General features: G+C 34.9%; 1 protein-coding gene across 1 annotated transcript in view; it reads right to left on the bottom strand.

Annotated features, from left to right (window-relative positions):
* The window catches only part of EPC2 (enhancer of polycomb homolog 2), a 121,043-nt gene that overhangs the window by 38,166 nt on the left and 61,494 nt on the right, over positions 1-21,383 (bottom strand). The window contains exon 3 of the mRNA XM_041739659.1: positions 4,263-4,408. Within this exon, the coding sequence (XP_041595593.1) occupies positions 4,263-4,408 (146 nt within the window). The remainder of the gene's footprint in view (positions 1-4,262; positions 4,409-21,383) is intronic.

Genomic DNA, 21,383 nt, shown 5'->3' with positions numbered 1-21,383 from the left:
TGTGGTCTGAGAACCAGGGGAAACAACTGTTTTTTCAGCTGTTTGGTCATTCTGTTTCTGGTAAAGTTTTCTCACCTTCACTAATTATATCAAGAACATGCTCTATATCAAGAACTCTTATAGAGTGGAGAGGAGGATAGGTTTCTTTCCATCAAGCTGCAGAGCAGTACTGAGTTTCTTATACAATACTATCAGAAGGACACTGCTTCCTATCTTCCTGAAGGAGATGTCAGGCAATTAAAACACTGCCTCATATTTCCTTCTCTGGTGATTCTTGCTCCTTTCACAAAGGTTCTTCTGCCGGGTTGATAAGTACCCTCTTTATATCTCAGGTAACAAGAATTCAATACACTATTTACAGTTAAAAACATCCTGACATTTCTTTCCAGTGTTAACTATATTTCTCAGCTAACTGATGTTTTTATGTTGCTATACAGTAAACTTTTATTGGGTAATCTGGGTTTTAATCATTCTGTTAAAATTATCTCTGGCTATTCTAAGGCAATCGGTATTCACTTGCATCATTATTATTATGCTGACAGCATCAATCTGAGAGAGCAAGAACTATCTGCAGATAAAGTAGCCCCAGATTATTATGACACAGGATTAAAAATCTGCAAAATCTGAATCCTACTACTTTTTTACCTTAAGAAAAAAAGTTCTGCCATTTAGCACTTTCTCTACCAGAAAACAATGGAAACCAGTACTTAACAAAAAGGTCCATGATATTATTTCTTTTTTTTTTTTTTCATGATATTATTTCTAAGACACTTCTGAGTTGTCTGATTTACTTGTTTACATAGATTCATGATTCAGCATTTTTAGCAAGTACATTTAGAATACACAAATGAATAAATTACATACAAAAAGTAATGTTTTAAAAATATAGTCAGTTAAGCACTAAATAATCAACTATTTATATCAGCCCATCCGGTGTTATATAGGTGGTGCAGAAATTAGGAAAAAAACTTCAAAATAAAACTGCTACCTACAGAAACTTAAAATATGGCAATCAAGGCAAGACAAGTACAATTTTTAACAAGAGAACAGTGTCAGAACTTTAGAACTGAGTATTAGTGCATTAAGATAGAGGTCAGAACTATAAATTACTCCCTTCTAGGAGTACCTATGTTGCTAGTTTAAGATATAAGGATAAATTCTGAGGACAGATAGCGAAGGAAATAGCAACAAGAGGTAGCGGAGGAGGAGAAGATGAAGAAAGAAGATTCTTCTAATACTACAGAGAATATTTAGTAGGATGCGGGCTAAAATGGATGGATGACAATGAGAAAGCCATTGGTGATCTGGGTACAATTTCAGTATACTGAAATGCATTGGGGTAGGAGTAAAAGTTAAACAATATGACTAACCTTTTAAAAATGTAATGTAATGTAATGTAATGTAATGTAATGTAATGTAATGTAATGAAAGAAAGAAAGAAAGAAAGAAAGAAAGAAAGAAAGAAAGAAAGAAGACAAAGGGTGGCAGTTTACTGAGAAAGATGAAGTCAAATAAAAGGGTCTCTTGTAAATAGGGACCCTTGGCAAAGAGAGGAAGATGAAAGAAATAGAGATAATTAAAGATGGAATATGCAAGGAATATACAGGTGCATGAAGAAGAGTTAGAATTAGAAATTTAGGGACTGAATGAAAAGGGATAAAACACACATCACTGTGAGTTTTGGGAGTCAATGGAGAGAGAAGGAATACAGAACAGGATCATGTGGAGCTAAGAGAGTAATTCAGAAAAATTAAACTTGAGAGGTCTGTGGATTATCTGGGTGCGGATGGCAATAGGCAGCACGAAAAGAGAAAAAAGAAAAGTCCTGGAGCTTGAGAAGGAGGTCAAGGGTAAAGATACATATATATATATATAATATTTACCCTCATAAAAATGCTTGCTAAGGTGATATTAACCCCAAACACATAGGATAAAAATATCAAGAACAGAATTTCGAGAAACTCTAATGTTTGCAGAAATTAACGAAAAGGACTCAGTAAAGGACGATTAGAAGGAATGATCAGAAAATAACACACACACACCCCCAAAAAAAAATCAGAAGAGAATGAAGTATATTCAAAAGACCAAAGGTGATGAGTTTCAAGAAATAGGAGCGCTCAATTAAAATGAATGAATGGGGACTGAAAATAGTCACAGCATTTGGCAACAGGAATCTTCAATAATGGCTTCATTGCAGCAGTGTCTACAAAATGATGGGGGCAGAAGCTTTGTCTCAGTCTTTTATGTCTTCTCTACCAACCTAACAAATATTGCTTTAACCACAAACTTGATTCCTTGCCTTGAGATCTGCTACTATGTTAGCTGCCAAGAAAGGGAAAAAAAGAAATTCATGAATCCACATTTCAGGCACCTAAAATAACAGCCTTTGGTATCTTTAATCCTTTATCCTAATAACAGGACCATTATCTTGTCCCTAAGATGAACCTCTACCTTTGTCTACGCTGCTGAAAGCAGGTGCAATCATTCTCTGGGCCTACCCAGTTTTAGGATTTAAAAGCTTGTGACTGAGCAAAGAGAAGTAATAGGATATTTTACTGACTATACATGGATCATTAATTGTATTGTTCACGCATGCTTTTTGTGTCCCCACTTAGAGAAGAAGCTCCCCAAGGGCAGAACATGTGTCATCTCTCTTGTTCACCGAAGTACTAAATAAATATTACTGACAGAAATGAAATAAAGCCAATTACAGAAGAGAGAGCTGAAGGCTTCTGATGATACAATTTCAGCCACCACGAGCAATTTCTGAGCAATTATGGAAAGTAGCAGAAATGCTGAAATAAAGACTATATCTAGGATTGCTAGAAAAGTTTGAATATTAAGAAAAATGAAATTATACCTAATGCCAGTGGATCAAAACTTCAGGAAAACTGTGAGCACTAGTAAGAATATTTTTGGTACTTAAATCTGATAATTAAAACAAATTTCCAATAAAAAAAAGAATCTCTCAAAAAGCCAACTAAGTTGAATTTTACAAAATTCAGTTTTTAATGTCCTTTTGACTGCACATTAAATATTACTTTCCATCCCAAGGCAGGTGGGGGGGGGGGCGGGGAGACAGGGAGAACTGGTAGAAAGGCTAAATGTGCAGCAAAGTCCTTTCGCCATGGAAAAGTTGTTTAAAGGACTCAAGTTGGGAGGTAAAGGAAAATAATGAATTTCTAATGGGCAAATTAATGAAAGTGTTAACAGTCTACTGTAAAACATTTATTTCTATAACTTCTTACATCAATAACAATATATATTAATATACCACACAAGTACACCAGAAATTTTTTTAAAGTAGTTTATTTTTAAAATCCAATTACAATATCTAGAAGACGTTCATAATAACAAACTTGGAAAACAGAAAAACAGAATAAAGAACATAAAAATCACCAATAATTTGATCACCTAAATAGAACCGTTAGTGGTATTTTGTTGGGCTTTCCTGATCTTTTATTCAATGCACACATATAAATGTAAATGCTTTAAATGAATCTCATAGTTTTGTCCTTAACAATTCTGTTTCCTTTTTTTGAACTCTAACATATAAGGAGCAATTTCCATTGATATTCAAAATAATGGTTTTTAATGGCTGTGTGATATCCTACCCTACACACAATTTGTAGGTTATTCTAAACATCCTTGTTCAAAAATCTTCGACATTTTCACTATTTTTTTTTTGAGAATGATTCCTAGAGGTAGGATTACTAAACCAAAAGGTATAAATATTTTAAGGTTCCTGAAATATGCTGCCTAATTGCTTTCCAAGAAGGCCATACCATTTTTAATCCTCTCTACCATATTTAGAATGACCCACTAAAGAAAATAATTTGTGAAGTTTCTTCACTAAAAGTTTTAAATAGTATATAAGTAAAACTAAAATACATCTAAAAAGACAGAGTACCTTAATAAATCTAAGCAGCAAGTAAGATTTAGTATGAGCTATCTGCCTTAGAGACACAACCAAGCAAATTTAGCCTATGGAAAGGATGAAGAAGATATTATATAGCATTGCAGCTAGTATTATTTTTATATCCAAAAAAGAAGAAAGGTCAGAATAGTACTCTTCATACTTATTCAAAGACATTATGCTTAAGTTTTCAGTTCCAGGAATACTGTAAATAGAAATTCTAGGATGTCAGTAAAATTTAAAAGGCAGTACAATACAATATAAAATTAGGTTTAAAGAAAATGCAAAATAAAGCTGCTAATTGGATTAATAGTAAGACAGGAGACATTTTTACAAGGTACAGTACCTGATTAGAACTGGCTTTTTCAAGTCTGTCAATCATAATTTCAAATTGCAAAGGCTTAATTTCCATCTTTCTGTTAAGTCTATTTAATAAGGTCTCATCTTCTGAATCCATATCATAATCTGGTTGCTCGTTGTCTAGATTAAAGGCTAGAAAAGAAAAGAAAAATTCTTCAAACTGAGGAGAAATTATGCAGTTATATAGTGTTTATATCTGACCATATAATATTCCTAAATTATAACACATAGACCAAAGAGGAGCTCATGAGCTGACATCTAAAAATCAGTTTCAGAGTATACCTGAAACTAATGTAACGCACACATCGTGTCAACTACTGTAAAAAAAAAAAAAAAAAAATCTTAATTCATATATGACTTAAAATAACAGAACACAGTAAAAGCAATAACTAAAATTAATTTATTTTAAAAAATAACAGATCACAGTTAACTACTGAATGGGAAAAAATACTTGCAAATGACATATCTCATAAAGGGTCAATATTGAAAATAAAGAACTTATCCAACTCAACACCAAAAAAACAAATAATTCAACTAAAAAAAGGGCAGAAGACATGAACAAGCACATGAAAGGATACTCAACATCTCTCATCACCAGGCAAATGCAAATCAAAACTACAAAGATACTACTTCACACTTGTCAGAATGGCTAAAATAAAAACTCAAAAAAACAGTTAAGTGTTGATAAGGATGTGGAGAAAAAGGAACTGTTTAGCAAGGCTGGTGGGAATGCAAACTGGTGCAGCCACTGTGGAAACCAGTATGGAGGTTCTTCAAAACGTAAAAAAACAGAACTACACTATAATACAGTAATCACACTACTGGGTATCCATTCAAAAAAATATAAAAACACTAATTCAAAGGGCTATACGTATCCCTATGTTTACTGCAGCATTATTTACAATAGCCAAACTATGGAAGCAGCCCAAGTGTCCAACAACAGATGAATAGATAAAGAACATGTAGTATACATACAATGGAATATTACTTGGCCACAAAAAGAACTGAAATCTTGTCATTTGCAAAGACATGGATGGAGCTAGAGAGTTTAATGCTAAGTGCAATAAGCTAATCAGAGAAAGACAAATACCATATGATCTCACTCATATGTAGAAATTAACAAACAAAACAATTGAACAAAGCAAAAAAGAGAAAGACAAACCAAAAAACAAACTCTCAACTAGAGAGATTAGATGGCTACCAGAGGAGACGTAGAGTCTAATAGATGAAGGGGATTAATGGTACACTTATTTTGATGAGTACTGAGTAATATACGAAATTGCTGAATCACTTTATTGTACACCTGAAACTAATATAATGCTGTATATTAACTACACTGGGGTTAAAAATTAAAAATAAATACCTTTCACTAACTGAAAATAAAGCATCACGAAATACATGCCTTTTGGCATATATGTTTTCATCAGCAATTATTAAGAGAGGATATGTTTTTTTTTAAGATTTTATTTATTTATTCATGAGAGACACACAGAGAGAGGCAGAGACACAGGCAGAGGGAGAAGCAGGCTCCATGCAGGGAGCCCGATGTGGGACTCCATCCTGGGTCTCCAGGATCACACCCTGGGCCGAAGACAGCACTAAACTGCTGAGCCACCAGCAATGCCCAGAGAGGATATGTATTTATCAAAATGGTAGTTTGGTAACATGATGAAAAGCTATAGAAGAAAATTAAGAATCTAGAAATAAGGAGTGCTTTGCTGGTTCAGTCAGAAAAATATGCAAACTCTTGATCTTGGGGTCATGAATTCTAGCCCCAGGCTGGATGTAGAGATTACTTAAATAAAAACTTAAAAAAAAAAAAAGAGTCTAGAAATAAACTCCAGTACAAAGTGTATAAGTAATGGCATTTCAAAAGACTGAGGACAAAGCAGATCATTAATAAAAAAGGGTTATACATACTAATTATCTTTAAAAAAACTTAAGTTGGAATTCTACTTCATTCCTAATAAATTATATATTTAACAAAATGTTATAGTAAAAAATAGAACAAAAAATGCAAAAAGGAAATGCAAAGGGAAAATGTATGGGCAGGTACAAGCTCAGAAGCCATAAATCTGATCAAATACATGCAAACACAAAAACAAGATACGTGTCACTAATCAAATAGACTAAGATCTAAAACTTGATGATACGCTATTTTGGAATGAATGGGGGAAGGAAACTTCAAATGCTGTGAGGAGGAAATGAAAGCTGGTATTAGTTCAATTAAAATACATACTCTCGGACTTGGCAATTCTATTTCTGGGAATTTATCCTATAAATTCATACATAGAGACAAAGATAAATATACAAGATTATTAGATATGACACTGTAAGGAGTAACAAATATAAAACAATAAAACAATAAATAAAACAATAAATAAATAAAACAATAAATAAATAAATAAAACAAATAATGTACGTGGGAATAGAGAAACGTGATGGTCTGTACATACATGAAATAGAGGAAGCTCTGAAAATGAATGACAATGATATGGAAAGAAACCAATCTTAACTGGTGAGAAAAGTTAGGGGACACAATAGTGTACATGTGCATTCAGACATATTTTTAAAATATAAATAGTATATGTATACATATATACTATTACAAAAGCACAGAATATTTTTTAAGTTTTGTTTGAGAGAGAGAAAACACGAATGGGAGAGACAGAAAGAATCTCAAATAGATTCCGTGCTGAGCAGGAGCCCAATGTGGGGCTTGATGTCACGACCCTGAGATGACAGCCCCAATGGAAACCAAGAGTCTAATGCCTAATTGACCACACCACCCAGGCGCCCCCGGAATATTTTTATATAGTGCACAAATGTGTGTTTTTAAAAGGGTAAGGAGAACACACACACACAAACTCTCTCTCTCTCTCATAAATGCACAGAATACTTCTGAAAGGATATACAAGGAAGTGATAACAGCTTTCCACTTCTGGGAGGGAGGCTGTATAGATAGGGAAGTAAGTACAATCTGCTGTTTGAATATATTTAAACATTTACAAGTTGACTGCTTATAGTATAGAGAATTTATAGAACAGAGGTGGTCTAAAATTAGCTGATAAAGCACATATCACTTCTAGTTGCATGTAGCTTTCAACATCCCTTAGATTTCCTTTTACTTAAATATATTCATAAGCAAGCATCCAACAGGCATAGCTATATAGTGGAATGAAAATATGAAGAATCTAGGAGAAGAAATAATACAAGAAAATTTCCCAGAGCCAAAAAATGACAAGAAGTTTTCAGATTAAAAGGGTTTATTGGGGGCGCCTGACTGGCTCAAGTCTGTTAGCCATCTGCCTTTGGCTCAGTCATGATTTCAGGGTCCTGAGATTGAGCCCCCTGTGGGGCTTCCTGCTCAGCAGGGAGCCTGCTTCTCCTTGCTTGTGCTCTCCTGTCTGTCTGTCTCTCTCTCAAAAAGATAAATATTTTAAAAATAAAAAAAAAAGGGTTTACTGCTTATAGCAGCATTATCAACAATAGCCAACTATGGATGGAGAGAGAGAGAGAGAGCGCGCGTGAGCAGGAATGAAAAGTATAGGAAGAGTACTTTTTCAGCTTCTCTCCACCCCTTCACTCTTCCCCCAGCCAAGGAAAGAATGACTTAAACTGAAAGGTGAACTTGGGAGGAAGACCTAATTACTTTAATATCTTTGGGAGCATAATGGTTCTTCCTTCTTCTGAAGAGATGCATTCTAATCAGCCCTCTACTATGTGGCAAACACAGGTGCTGATTCTGCCCTTGTATAGGGAGAACTGCTTTGTCTCCAACCATTCCCCAACCAGTAGTGTGGTAATCTTGTCTAATTCAGGGGTTAAATATGAGAAAGTCTACTGAGGTCATACATCTATGTCTTGTCTTCCAACACCATCTTTATTAGTAACAAAACTGAAATTTTATGTGTCCATGTCTGTTTCTCAATTAGTTCTAAAGTAGAAAAGATAAAAAGACTGTTACTTTTGCCCTCCTAAGCAAAATTTGCAGGCTATCCAGTCAACATTGTAGGTTACTCTCAATAGTTTATTATATAAGTGGTTATGCTTTTTTTTTTTTTTGACTCCAGAAGCTCTTCTGTATTTCAGTCTCCATCATATGGCCCCTAAGATTATATTACTCTATGCTCCGAATTTATTCCACTCACCCTATTCTGTCTGGTTATTTCTGTAAGTTGGATGCAATAGCACATGTGGCATTAAGCATTCCCTAACACAATGAGTGTAAGCCAAATGAGAGGGCTCTAAATTCCAGGCTTTGTAAAAGCAAAGTAAAACAAACATGGATAATTTCCCTACCTTAATTCTGTGAATTCAGAACTCTTCACATAAACCTATCCTTATATTTACAGATTCAATCACTGTATCTACCAGCCTGTGAACCCTCCTATACCATGTTTGATACCATGTGACGTTCCATTCCACAGGCAACTATACCAGAGATGAGTAACTGACCCTTGAACACCCAACTCGTAGGTGATCAGTGACCTATGAAATGGAACAGGGTTTAAAGCATACCTGGGCCAGACTTCCTCTAACAGAAATGTAAACATAAAGATTGCTTCTGGTTAAATAAGGCAGAATGAACACATAAATATGTGCCTCGAAATCCCAAAATAAAAGCAGAACAAGTTTTTTTTTTCAAGTGGCATTTATCTTTAGAGGTGATGAGAATGAGCAAGTAAGAATTATCCATCAACTTTTCAGACTTCTAACTGAAACATAAACAGGCCAGCCAGGGGAGGAGAGGGTAGGTAGAAAGAACACAACTAGAAGCAGGAAAATTCCCCTTATCCATTTAAAGACTTAAGGAGAGTTGAAAGTAACAGTTACTCTCTGAATGAGCGGGTAGGTCACTTCTGAAAACAGGAAGATTAGTTAAAAATCTTTATATGGATAATTAGATCTTTCCTTCATCTACTGTAGCTAAGTAACTACTCTTCCTCCCAAATGGTAGAAGACTGATGGCTTATTCTGCAAAGGCCTATGGGCTCTGGCACAGCAGGCATACTGAGGGAAAGTAAAAGGCTTCATACCAAAGGATTTGAAAGATTAAACAGAAGTCTACATGTTGAATAGTGAATTCTCCCAGCACTCCCATCCACTGCCATCTCACCCTGCCATCTCTACCTCCCAATTCTGCTATAAAAACAAAAACAGTGTCAGCCACCCAAGAATAAGAAAATTGATCAATCCCCTAAAAAACACCCTCAGATAAATGATCTCACTCAAATATAAATGGGCAGTCAAGTAATCCAGATATTTGAGGAAAGACAGCAAAACATCATAAAAAAAGGAATAAATAAATAAATAAACCCTCACAGAAATATTACTGCATCCATGAAACAAGAACAGAAACAGGATACTATGTTAAGGGAACACTTCGAGAATAGAAAACTAAAAGCAAAAAATAAATAATATCAGATTTCTCAACACTGGATATCAGAAGACAACAGTGTTCAAAATTCCTAAGGTTGACAGTTTCCAAACCAACCTATAACCCTCTGTTAAGTCATAGTATTAATCAAGTATGAATGAGTCTACAATAAAAATATCAGACATCCAAGAACCCGCCCAAAATGCACCTTTCCACATACCCGTTCTTGGTAAGCCACTGGAAGATGTACTCCATTAGAATGGAGTAAATTTACTCCATTTATGTGCACCTTTCCACATACCCGTTCTTGGTAAGCCACTGGAAGATGTACTCCATTAGAATGGAGTAAATTTACTCCATTTATGTGCACCTTTCCACATACCCGTTCTTAGTAAGTCACTGGAAGATGTACTCCATTAGAACGGAGTAAATTTAAAAGTAAAAGAAAAGTATGGAATCCATGAAATCACTGTTAAGTAATTGTTTCAGCTGTTAATATTTGCAGAATAATACTGTATACGCTAAGTATTGATTTAACAGTGTAACTACAAAAAAAAAAAAAAAAACAGTGTAACTACAGCCAAAAAATGGGACAGAGAAAGTGTGCTGAGAAGTGAGATAAGAAAATTTTAAATAGAAGAGAGAATATATTTTAAAACTTTTAAAAGATAGTTATGTAAGCCCACTATTTAGAAATATAAAGGTAAATACCAAAAGAAACAAAGGCAGCTATCTCTCAGAATGGGGGAAAGACTGCCCTAATAAGAGGAAAAACATTTCGGGATCCCTGGGTGGCGCAGGGGTTTAGCGCCTGCCTTTGGCCCAGGGAGAGATCCTGGAGACCCGGGATCCAATCCCACGTCAGGCTCCCGGTGCATGGAGCCTGCTTCTCCCTCTGCCTGTGTCTCTGCCTCTCTCTCTCTCTCTCTCTCTCTCTGTGTGACTATCATAAATTAAAAAAAAAAAAAAAGAGGAAAAAAATGTCAACTAAACCTAATGATATGTGTATTCATCTGACAAAAATATGTGATTTAAGAAACTTAAAAACCCAAGCCCCCCCAAATCCCACAAACACAGTAAGAGTGTTAGTGATGGGAGCAAAGAGGTGAAAAAGTCCCATTTAGAATATGGGCCATGGAAGACCAAAGCTGTGATAAGAGGAATGAGGAGAAGGAAACAAGTAAAAGATCTCCAGGTCTAGTTTATAAGCATTAAGAATCCTTACACTAATTCCTCCTTTTTTGATTCCGTTGTTTGCATGATCATAAGCAACCTTATAGCCAAAAGTGCCTATTTAATACTTTAACACTTTGTAAAAACAATGTTCCCATGAGGGTTGGTAAAATTTTTTTGAAGTTTTAAGTTTTAAGCAGGACTTTATTTTTCCTGTGATTTGTGTGTAACCCTAAACATTTCCATTTAGTTTTCACTAGCTTATTAATAAAATCCTAATTCAGTTGTTGCTTCTAAGTACTGTGAATTAATTACAATTACTCATAACAATGTTTACCACTGACGCAATTCCTATTATTTCTAAATAAACACTTCATATACATTTTCTCTAATGTTCACAAAACCTGAAAAGGTATGGTTATTTGTATCTTCATTGCAAAATGGAATTGAGATTCTAGAGGTATTTTAATTAGTTTGTACTTTGTCACATAGAATTTGAACCCACATATGCTGGATTCAGAAGTACGTGCTGTTTTCCCTTTACCACAATTTGCCTAAAAGGATTACATTTATATTTTCTTCTAAGGGTCTGTGGGTTGTTCTTAGGACTCATTTGTTGTAGAGAAATTTTAAATTTTAATACACTATAATTTATCCATTTTTCCTTTATGGTTTCTGCTCTTTGCCTTAAGAATTCTTTATCTTTAGGTCGTAAAGTTATCCTCACTTTTTTTTCTAAAAATGTTAACATTTTGCTTTCCTTATTTATTCCTTTTTACTTTTTTCTATATGGATAACCACTGTCCCAGCACTATTTATCAAATATTTTCATCCTTTCCCTACTGATCTGTAATACCTCTTTGACCAGACATCAAATTTCCACATATGTAATGGGTGGATGGGTTTCTTAGCTTTTTAACTTTCCATGGGTCAACTTATCAACGTATCTCAAACCATAAAATTTTAAGTATTAACTATAAAAGGAAAGAATCAAATTAGGGCAGAGGAGATGGGATAAATGGCAACTAGACTTCTCAAATATGGCTTACTTTATAGATAGGACTTTCAGAACGAATTTTACGTAATATGAAGCAAAATAAAATCTTAGAACAAAACCCAAGAATAAAATTAAATGGAATAAAGCCAACTGTCACTTGAGTTCTATTACAAGTATCTTTAAAATACAGTAAAGTTACATTTCTAGTAGGAAATACTCTCAGAGCAAAAGCAAAAATGAGGCCAACAACCAAAAAACTTAAAACTATTTTTGACAATTATATTGCTGGTGCACGTGCTGGCATTACTATTCTGAGACTACTGTGGTGTAAAGTGGGATAAAACCTGGTAAATTATGTAGACATTCTTAGATGTGAAAGAAAGTTTTAAGTGTGTAAAATTAAAACCCTAGAGTCTTAAATTAAAGTAAGAAATATTAGTATAAATTCATGATGTATTTTATTTTTCAAATTTTAAAAGTACCTATTTCCTTATAAGGTCCACTAAAAAGTCTGAGAGACAGTGGCCAACTTGGTAGCAATTAACACACTCCTAGTGCCTAGCCTGTAGTCTTCAAATACGATTTCCCACTAAAAAGAACACAAGCTGCCTGGAGAAATGGGTGCTTTCAGATCTGAGCCGGGAAATACAAAGGTAAGCCTATAACATCTTACTTTCAGTACAGTACAGCCATGTTAAAAGGACTTCAAAGCTAACCTGAATGTTCTTTTCCTGCTGGCCAAAAATCGGTATGAGTATCAATAAAGGTAATAATGCAATGAAATGAGTCGTAAAAATAGTCCATGATCCATAACGATTCTAAAAACAATAAACATCCTCATAGTCGCTTTTAGAAAGTACTAAGAAACCAACCTCCATCAAATAGTATGGAATTTTTGGTTCTTTCTCTCTCCTTTCGTTTTGTTTTTAGGATCTAGAGACTACCCACCCCCAGCTCCCAGCACATGCATATAGATAGGGTTGTACATGCGGAGGCCCATATAGGCTGGAGGCACTGTGAGGGGTTCAGGGTGGTAAGCGGTGCCCTATCAGTCCTTGGACTTCAGTGTGAAGTGACTCCATACTAGGGTGAGGAAAGGAGGTGGTATTTCAGAGAGAATGAAGTGGGGAGGAGACCTGAAATGTGATTTTCTTCATTGTTTGAGCCTCCTGCACAAAGGCTGGCCACAGGTCTGACTCAGGCCATTTCTCGTACCTGCAAGTGATACGGACAAGTTGTTCTGCTGTGGAAGCCCGTGCCAGGGCATGGGAATTGCTTCATTCCAGACTACTTATGAGCACAGGGCCTCTGCCAGAGACTTTTTCCTAAATGACTCTCACTGTGGAGGGAGATGCTCATTTTGGTGCCTCTGCAGACCAACTAGAATATACTCTATGTTTTTTCTTTTTTCCATACTGTATGATTTTATTTATGTGAAATGTTTAAAAAAAAAAAGACATGCAGAGAAAGATCAGTGTTTGCATAGGACTGGGTGTGGGAAAAGGAAGTGACTGTAAATGGACATAAGCTTTCTTTTTAGGGCGATGGAAATTAAATTACAACAAGAGGCAGGAGTGGGGGGACCCGGGAATCAGGATGTGATGAGTCAGGTTAGCAAGAGGGTAAGGAAATTTAAGTCCTAAGGGAGAGGATGAAGAGATACAGTTTTCAGTTTGGCCAATCACAGCGGAAAAGCATCACAAAAGTTCTCACACGTTGAGTGTGCTCTGCCTTTTAAAAACTAAGCCTAGATATTCTGTTCCACTGCAGTTATATGCTTTGTCAGTTTATTTGTGAGCTCAAACCAATTCACAAAACACTTGTGCCCACTCAAAAGGGGAGCAACTATCAGATCTCTATATGGGCCAGTGAGTTTTTGCATTTATGTTTTTCTTTTTAACACCTTTATCAGGACATAAGCTCTACACCATAAAATCCACATGCCTTTAAGTGAATATTTAACGTATTTACAAATGACTTAGTGTATATTATCACCATCAAACCACATCAGCCTAATTGTAATGTCCACCCTTCTGTGATGTTGTCAGCCATTAATGATCATAACCTTGATCTGTTAGGGGCTGCAAAATAGTGATATTCTATCATTCCTTCTTGTTTTGTGTTAGCTGGAATACTTCTATAAAGAGAAATACCACCTCTTTCCCAGAGACCCTGAGATACAGCTCACAGAAAAAAAGGTAAGATAAACACTCAATTCCCAGTTATATTAAGAAAATGCTGTTTTTTAAGGGAGTGGTGTAAAAATGATATTGTGCTTATGTTCAAAAATTCCCAGACGACAGGACATTGGATTAGCTATATAAAATAATGAGGTGGGGAGAAATGGCGTACGGAAACAATATTACAATGTTGAGTGATGAGTTCGTGGCAATTTGTTGTACTACTCTTTTTACCTTTGAGTATGTTGAAAACTTTTTCATAACAAAAGCTTTTTTAAAAGTTAACTATCTAAAATATATAAAGAATCCCTAAAAAAAAAAAAATCAGTAAATGATGCAGAGAAAAGTAGATCCAAAGATATGAAAAGGTAATTCACATTGCAAAATGTTTAACATCACTGTAACTGGGGAAAGGCAAATTTAAATCAACAAAATCCATTTCATATCCATCAGATTGGAAAAAATTATAAAGTTTAATAATAATAAGTTATAGGAAAAATATGAAAAAAAACCCCAAGAACTCTTAAATACTACTAGTGAAGATACAAAACAGAATAACCAGTTTGGAGGGCAATTCTGCAATATCTAGTAAAATTAAACATGCACATTCTAGAAGACCCAGTAATTTCACTTTGTAGGTCTATCTCACAGATGTATCTGTTAATATAGACAAGACATGTATAAGGCCACTCATTTATTGCTGCATATCACAAGAGAAAAAAAAAATCAGAAAAAAACTAAATGTCCATCAACAGAACAGATATTTACACAAAATTATATTTATAAAATGAAAACTTATGATGACATCAAACAAGCACACAAATGTTCATAAGCAACTTTATTCATAATAGGGAAAGTTGGAAAAAAACCCAAATGTCCTTCAACAGGAGAAGACTTAAACAAACTGTGGAACATCTATACCATGGAATTACATTCAGCAACGAATAGGATCAAACTAATGATACATGCAACAACTTGGATAAATCTCAAGGGAGTTATATGCTAGTGGAATAAAGCCAATTCCAAAGGTTAAGTACCATAGATTCCATTTATATAACGTTCTTGAAATGACAAAATTATAGAGATGGAAAACAGATTATTAAACAATGTTGATAAATGCACATATCTCACAAGGGTCTTATATCAGGATTAAATAATTTATGTGTATCATATAGTATATAGTAATAGTATACTGCAAAAAAAAAAAAGGTACTTTTTTCTATTTCTCTGGAGGCTAAGACCTCTCAGATAAGAGTCGTTATATCTCTTTCTCTAGCTTATTTTCTTAAGGCTACAATTTGTACCCAATGTGCTTTTGATTTATAAAACAAAGTCAGAAATGCTTTGACAGGGACATGTAGGTGACTCAGTGGTTGAGCGACTACCTTCAGCTCAGGGCATGATCCTGGGGTCTGGGGATCGAGTCCCAAATCCAGCTTCCTGTGAGGAGCCTGCTTCTCCCTTTGCCTATGTCTCTGCTTCTCTCTCTGTGTGTGTCTCTTGTGAATAAATAAATAAATAATCTTGAAAGAAAAAGAAAGAAAAGAAAGAAAGAAAGAAAGAAAGAAAGAAAGAAAGAAAGAAAGAAAGAAAGAAAGAAAGAAAGAAAAGAAAAGAAAAGAAAAGAAAAGGAAAGAAAGAAAGAAAGAAAGAAAGAAAGAAAGAAAGAAAGAAAAAAGAAATGCTTTGACAGAATCTAAAGAAACTTTTCAAATTAACTCATGGTTTAACCATGTATTCAGTCATGGTTATACTTGGGAATAGTTTTTTTTAATATTATTCTGTGAGTCCATACATGTGAAATTCTAACTTAAAGCAAAAAAAAATATCCAAAGGTGGAGGCTGGTTAAATGACTGACAGGGATGTCACAAATGGTTTCTTCTATAAGTTTTACCTACCAGGGAGGAAAACATGGTTTCAGGCAAGCTATTGGTGGGTTTAAATAAGTATTTTAGTTAAGATAATAAAAATCAAAAAATGGCGATCTATGGCCTATGAGTAAAATCTGGCTAGCAGCTTATTTTTGGTAAGCCTGTGAATATATAAAAAGATTCTTACATTCTAATTACATTTTGGAGTAATTACCCAAAAAATTCTTTTTAAAGAGGAGAAGAAAGTAAGAAGTAAAATATGTGGTAGAGACTTATGTGATACCCAAAGCCCATTTTCTATCTAGCCCTTTACAAAAAACTTGGTAACCATGGTCTAGATTAGTAAACAAAAATTAACTGTTTCTGAAACACTGGAGTATGCAAGATAAGCAAAGATTTATCAGGGGAGTAGTTTTCAAAATTTCACTCAGTGTGGAGCACAGTTTCTGTAAGTACCTCTCAGGCTCACTACCCATTTTAAGAAAGAAAATAATCAATAATGGTAAGCTACCAGGAGATACTCCCTGAAATACTCTTAGGAATGTGAACCAAAAGCATGAAATCTGTTGTCTAAAAACTGAAATCGTCCTTAAGGATGGTCTAGATCTGAAAAGTTGAGGTCTGAATTTGGCCAGAAACTTACTTCCAGGTCTCTGAAGTCACCTGCTTCTTTTTATGAACTTAAAAAAGTCAGCAAGAGCTACTCACTAATATTCAGAATGAACCACTATAATTTATTAATATTATGAAAAAGCATAGACATTTCTGCTGTAACATGGTATGAATTCCTAAAAATATTTTTATATGTAAAAATTATATACTAAAAACAGCAGGCTTACAGAAAAATCTACATAACTTAATTAGAGACCAAACAAATTGTAACTGTTATATTAGTATATGTGCCATTCAGAGTGGCTGGCTACTATCTCAAGGGATACTAAAAATGCACAAACATAATAGAATGGAATTGCTGGCTGTGGGTACTGAGACAACGCAGATTATAACAGACTTCTGCACTGGGGCTCCAGAAGGAAATGCAACCTGCCACTAGCTAAGAGTTGTGCAAGGCTGGATGTAACCCTCTTGGAAAAACAAAAGCCTAGGTGCAAGCACTCATTTTTAATTTTCCTCAATATGTAGTTGAAAGGGCTCTTGCATGTGCAACAACCAAACTAAAGCCTTTGCGTCTCCCTTTTGAAGATTTTTAATTCTTTCCTCACTATTCCAGTCCCTTTTAGCAAGGAAAAAAAAAAAAAGATTCCGGACAACTTCCAAGTAGTACTGACATCATTCACAGTGTGAGTAATCATTGCTGAGCTAACTGGTATTAAAGAAACACACACAATGTAAGAGACTAAAACAAAACTGTATTACTGAGGACAAAACAAGGATAAAATTTTATCTAGATCACATGTCCTGATACTATTTTTCTTATAAGATTCTAAATTATACAAACTCTATGCCACAACTCTTTTTATAAATAAGTGAGGTATTATTTATGAATCTTACCAATCAATAAATGAAGAGAAATGTACATAAAAGTATTTTACAAGCACTCATCTATGTAATTCTTTAGTTATCTGTTACTATTCATGTCCAAGTTGTACCCAAAGGGGTTTCTTCTTTTGGGGTGGGGGTTAAAAAAAAGTTTGACTTTATTTTTCAAGATGGTAAAATACACTAACATGAATTTATCATCTTAACCATTTTTAAGTGTACAGTCTAGCGGCATTTTTTCACAATGCTGTGTGACCATCAGTACCACCCATCACCAGAAGGACCCAGAGTTTTTTCCATAATTTCCTACTAGCATTCCTTGTTATTCTGCCAAAAATATGGAGACAATTAGTACTGTATAGAAATAATACCTATCTCTTACATGCATCACAGGAACCATCTGTAGAGTTAATCAAAAGATGCCTGTAAAACACACGAAATTCCTGGTCTAGGACCACATCTATTTGTTATTAAGTGCTTATTTAAACGGGTCAGGTAGAGAAAGAGGGGCGGGACGTGAAGGTATTTGTATTTACCCCTGTCCTAGGAGCTTCAAAGCCTCTCGCTCTGAGGATGATAGTACGGACTGTTACTGCAAAAACTCTCTTGGATAGGAAAAGAACTTTATGAGGAAAAGAACCATGGTTTTCCTCACAAACACACTGTGCCTGGCCATTGGGTTCAAGCACTGTTTATCTTTTAACAAAGTGTGACCCTGTAGCCTTTGAATTACTTGATCATATCCAGTTTAAGCTTTTTCTATCCTCTGATTCAGGCGAGCAGTTTGGCTCCATGTCACCCTTCTTTCTTTTGGTTACTGGCAGTAAAGAAGTACATTTAGATACATATTTCTGAATGTTAGTTCTGTGGAAGGGACTTCCACCACTGCTGGATACCGTATGGGATTGATGAAAAGGATTCAATGACCCTTCCAAAGGAGCTAACCCCTTAAAAACAAGTCTGTCAATGATCCCTCTTGTTCTTCTTTTTCTACCAGCTCCTGTGTAGTATGGCTCTAGCAAAGAAAGAGGTACAGAGAGAGAGGAAAAAAAAAAAGCCATTCTGCTATCAAAAAGAGTTGACCAGAGAATACACTATCAGTATTCCCAAACATGTCTGTAAAACATGCACCTCACATACCAAGAGATCTGAAAAAAATAAAAATGTACCATGAAGAAGATAAAAACACCAGATGTGTATACTGCTAACAGACTGAACAAAGCAGTCTGGATTAAAGGAACAGGAATGTACTCTACCATATTTGGGCATGTTTGTTCAGAAAATATCACTAATATAAAGATTTACCAAAGAAGCCCTATACATTGGTCATCTATGTACACATCCTCACTTTCAAAAACTTACAGAAAGACAGGATAGCAATTTACAACAGTGGGGCTTTGCATTTCTTCATTCTACCCAGCATACAGTAATGAGCATCTTTCAAAAACAATGAGCTAACTAAGGTCATCTATGTGGTCTACAATGCATTTAAGTAATAAACTGGTCTGCACCAAGACCCAAGAGAAACCACTGTGCTCACCAACAGCCCATAATACCTGGCAATGGCACAGTCCTCACTTACACTGTCCCTGACCATATGGGCGATGTTAACTCCTGAGGAAGAAGAAATTTTACACAATACCAGTAAAAAAATTTTTTCAAAAAATATGATTAATAATAAAAATTTCTGAAGAAGTTCCTTCTTTAAAGCAGAAGCAACTTCTTGAAGCCATCATGTTAGGGTATGGCCAAAGCAGCCAACTGGCTAAAGCTGATAGCTATATTGTGGAGAGCAGTAATTTTGGAGTTCCACCTAAGAAAGACCTCTTCCCTCTCATCTTAGTTCATATAATAAAGTAGTCTATTCTCTCTCTGTGTAGCTCTCATGAATAAATAGAATCTTTAAAAGGGGGGGTGGTGGACACCCTCGGTGGCGCAGTTTAGCGCCACCTTCAGCTCAGGGTGTGATCCTGGGGTCCCGGGATCGAGTCCCACACGTCAGGCTCCCAGCATGGAGCCTGCTTCTCTGCCTCTCTCTCTCTATCTCTCATGAATAAATAAAACCTTAAAAAAAAAAAAAGAAAGAAAGAAAGAAAGAAAGAAAGAAAGAAAGAAAGAAAGAAAGAAAGAAAGAAAGAAAAAGAAAGTAGTCTATTAAGGAAAGAAATCTAACAAAAAACCAAAGGACAGTTAATGTGATTATTAAAAAGTGTGTAAAAGGCTGTCAAACCCAGCTTGAAGACTTCCACTGAAGGGGCAGACAAATGTATTGCTTGACAGCTGCTTCCTACCTTAAATCCATAACCCATCAATATATTTTCTTCTCTCACACCTCTTATAATTCATTTACTTTGAAATTAAAAAAAAAAAAAAAGGTTTTGCCTAAAAATTCACTCATCCACACACATTTGATATAGCAGCAAACTGTAGGCAAACTTTATATAGTTTGATGTAGGAGCAACCAGTAAGCAAAACTCAGATTTAAAACAGTATAAATAAGAATAGCAATTCCAGATTAAAAATTTTTTTATCATCAAAATTATTCCATTTCTAATATGGAACATTTTTAACCTAATGTTACTTGTCTTCTGGACAGGAATCAAAGAAAATAAATTCAAGAGGCTGTAAACACTAAAGGCAGTGAGGAGAGAGACAATATTTATTACTATCCTTTCAGTCCTTTCTGTAGAAGCTGATTTTTCTCTGAACTGAATATATATTTTCGAGGGTCTATAATTTGCTAGGTACTAATAATTCTATAGAAAAGAAGAATATGGATGCCCAGATACAGTGTTTCCTGAGTCTTAATTTTTCTTTTAATTTATGTGCAACCTGTCAAGTGGAAAACTAGAATAAACAGAGATATGCTGGCAGATCCAGACTCCAATTAGCATAACCCAAATTATACAGTAGTTACTCTTTTCTAGTAAATAGAAGTAAAAGCCTTAAAAATTAACAGTTCCTAAGGGTGGTCACAGACCAGAACTCAGCTGTTCAATTAATCACAAAATTCCTTTTCCTCATGTTGGCGGAAAAATGCCAGGTGTGGGGGAAAATTATGTAACGAAATATGGTTACTCAAGCAATATTTTTTTAAAGATTTATTTATTTGACAGAGAGAGAGCGCACGTGTGCACACAAGCGCACACAGCAGGGGGAGAGGGAGAAGCCGACTCTGCTGAGCAGGGAGCCTGGTATGGGGCTTAATCCCAGGACCCTAGGATCATGACCTGAGCCAAAGACAGACACTTAACCAATTGAGCCACCCAGGCACCCATAAACAATATTTTAATAAAGTAAAAATCTCACTGTCATAAAGTAAAATCTGGATAATTTTCATTTTTAGAAAGTTTTTTCTTATTCATGAAATCTATTTTGAATTTTCTCCCTCTTTCAACTCTTCCTCTCTTTTTCCCTGTCATCATTTTCTCCCTCTACTGGAGCTATATTAGAAAACAATACAAAACAAAAAAGTAAGTTGAAGATCAGACATATCAGTTAATTTACATTAATGCAAATTTTTAAAAGTTACATAATTTAGAGTCGGAAACACCTTATCTCACAGATCAGAAAACTGTGAGAGGTTGAGAACCTTGGTGAGTTGAACACAGGTTTTAGGGTTCTGATTCATAGGGCTCAGAATTTATCCCATTACAACACACAGACACTATTAAATCCTTCTAATCATAGCAACAGTAATGAAAAATTCTTTGAATTTCAAAGGGAGCAAAAATATAGGCATATCAAAAGATTGTTTTTGTTCCACTTTGGACTTAAATGTTTAAGTTTATAAATTATATTTAATAAACAAAGACAATTCACACAAAACAAGCAGTTGTGAAACGGATGTATTAGGCACTCAAGGATTTATTAAAAAACAAATGTGAAAAATTAAAAAGAACTCTAAGAGTTTTTTACTTAAAAGTTATTTCAAGACAACATTTCCAACATTTACCTATGAATTATCAATGGTGATTTTTTTACTGTAAGAAGAAGCAACTTCATCTT

Source organism: Vulpes lagopus, chromosome 24, assembly GCF_018345385.1.
Source record: "Vulpes lagopus strain Blue_001 chromosome 24, ASM1834538v1, whole genome shotgun sequence".
NCBI lineage: Eukaryota > Metazoa > Chordata > Mammalia > Carnivora > Canidae > Vulpes > Vulpes lagopus.
The sequence above is the reverse complement of the archived record's forward strand: the minus strand, read 5'-3'. Positions and strand labels throughout refer to the sequence as shown.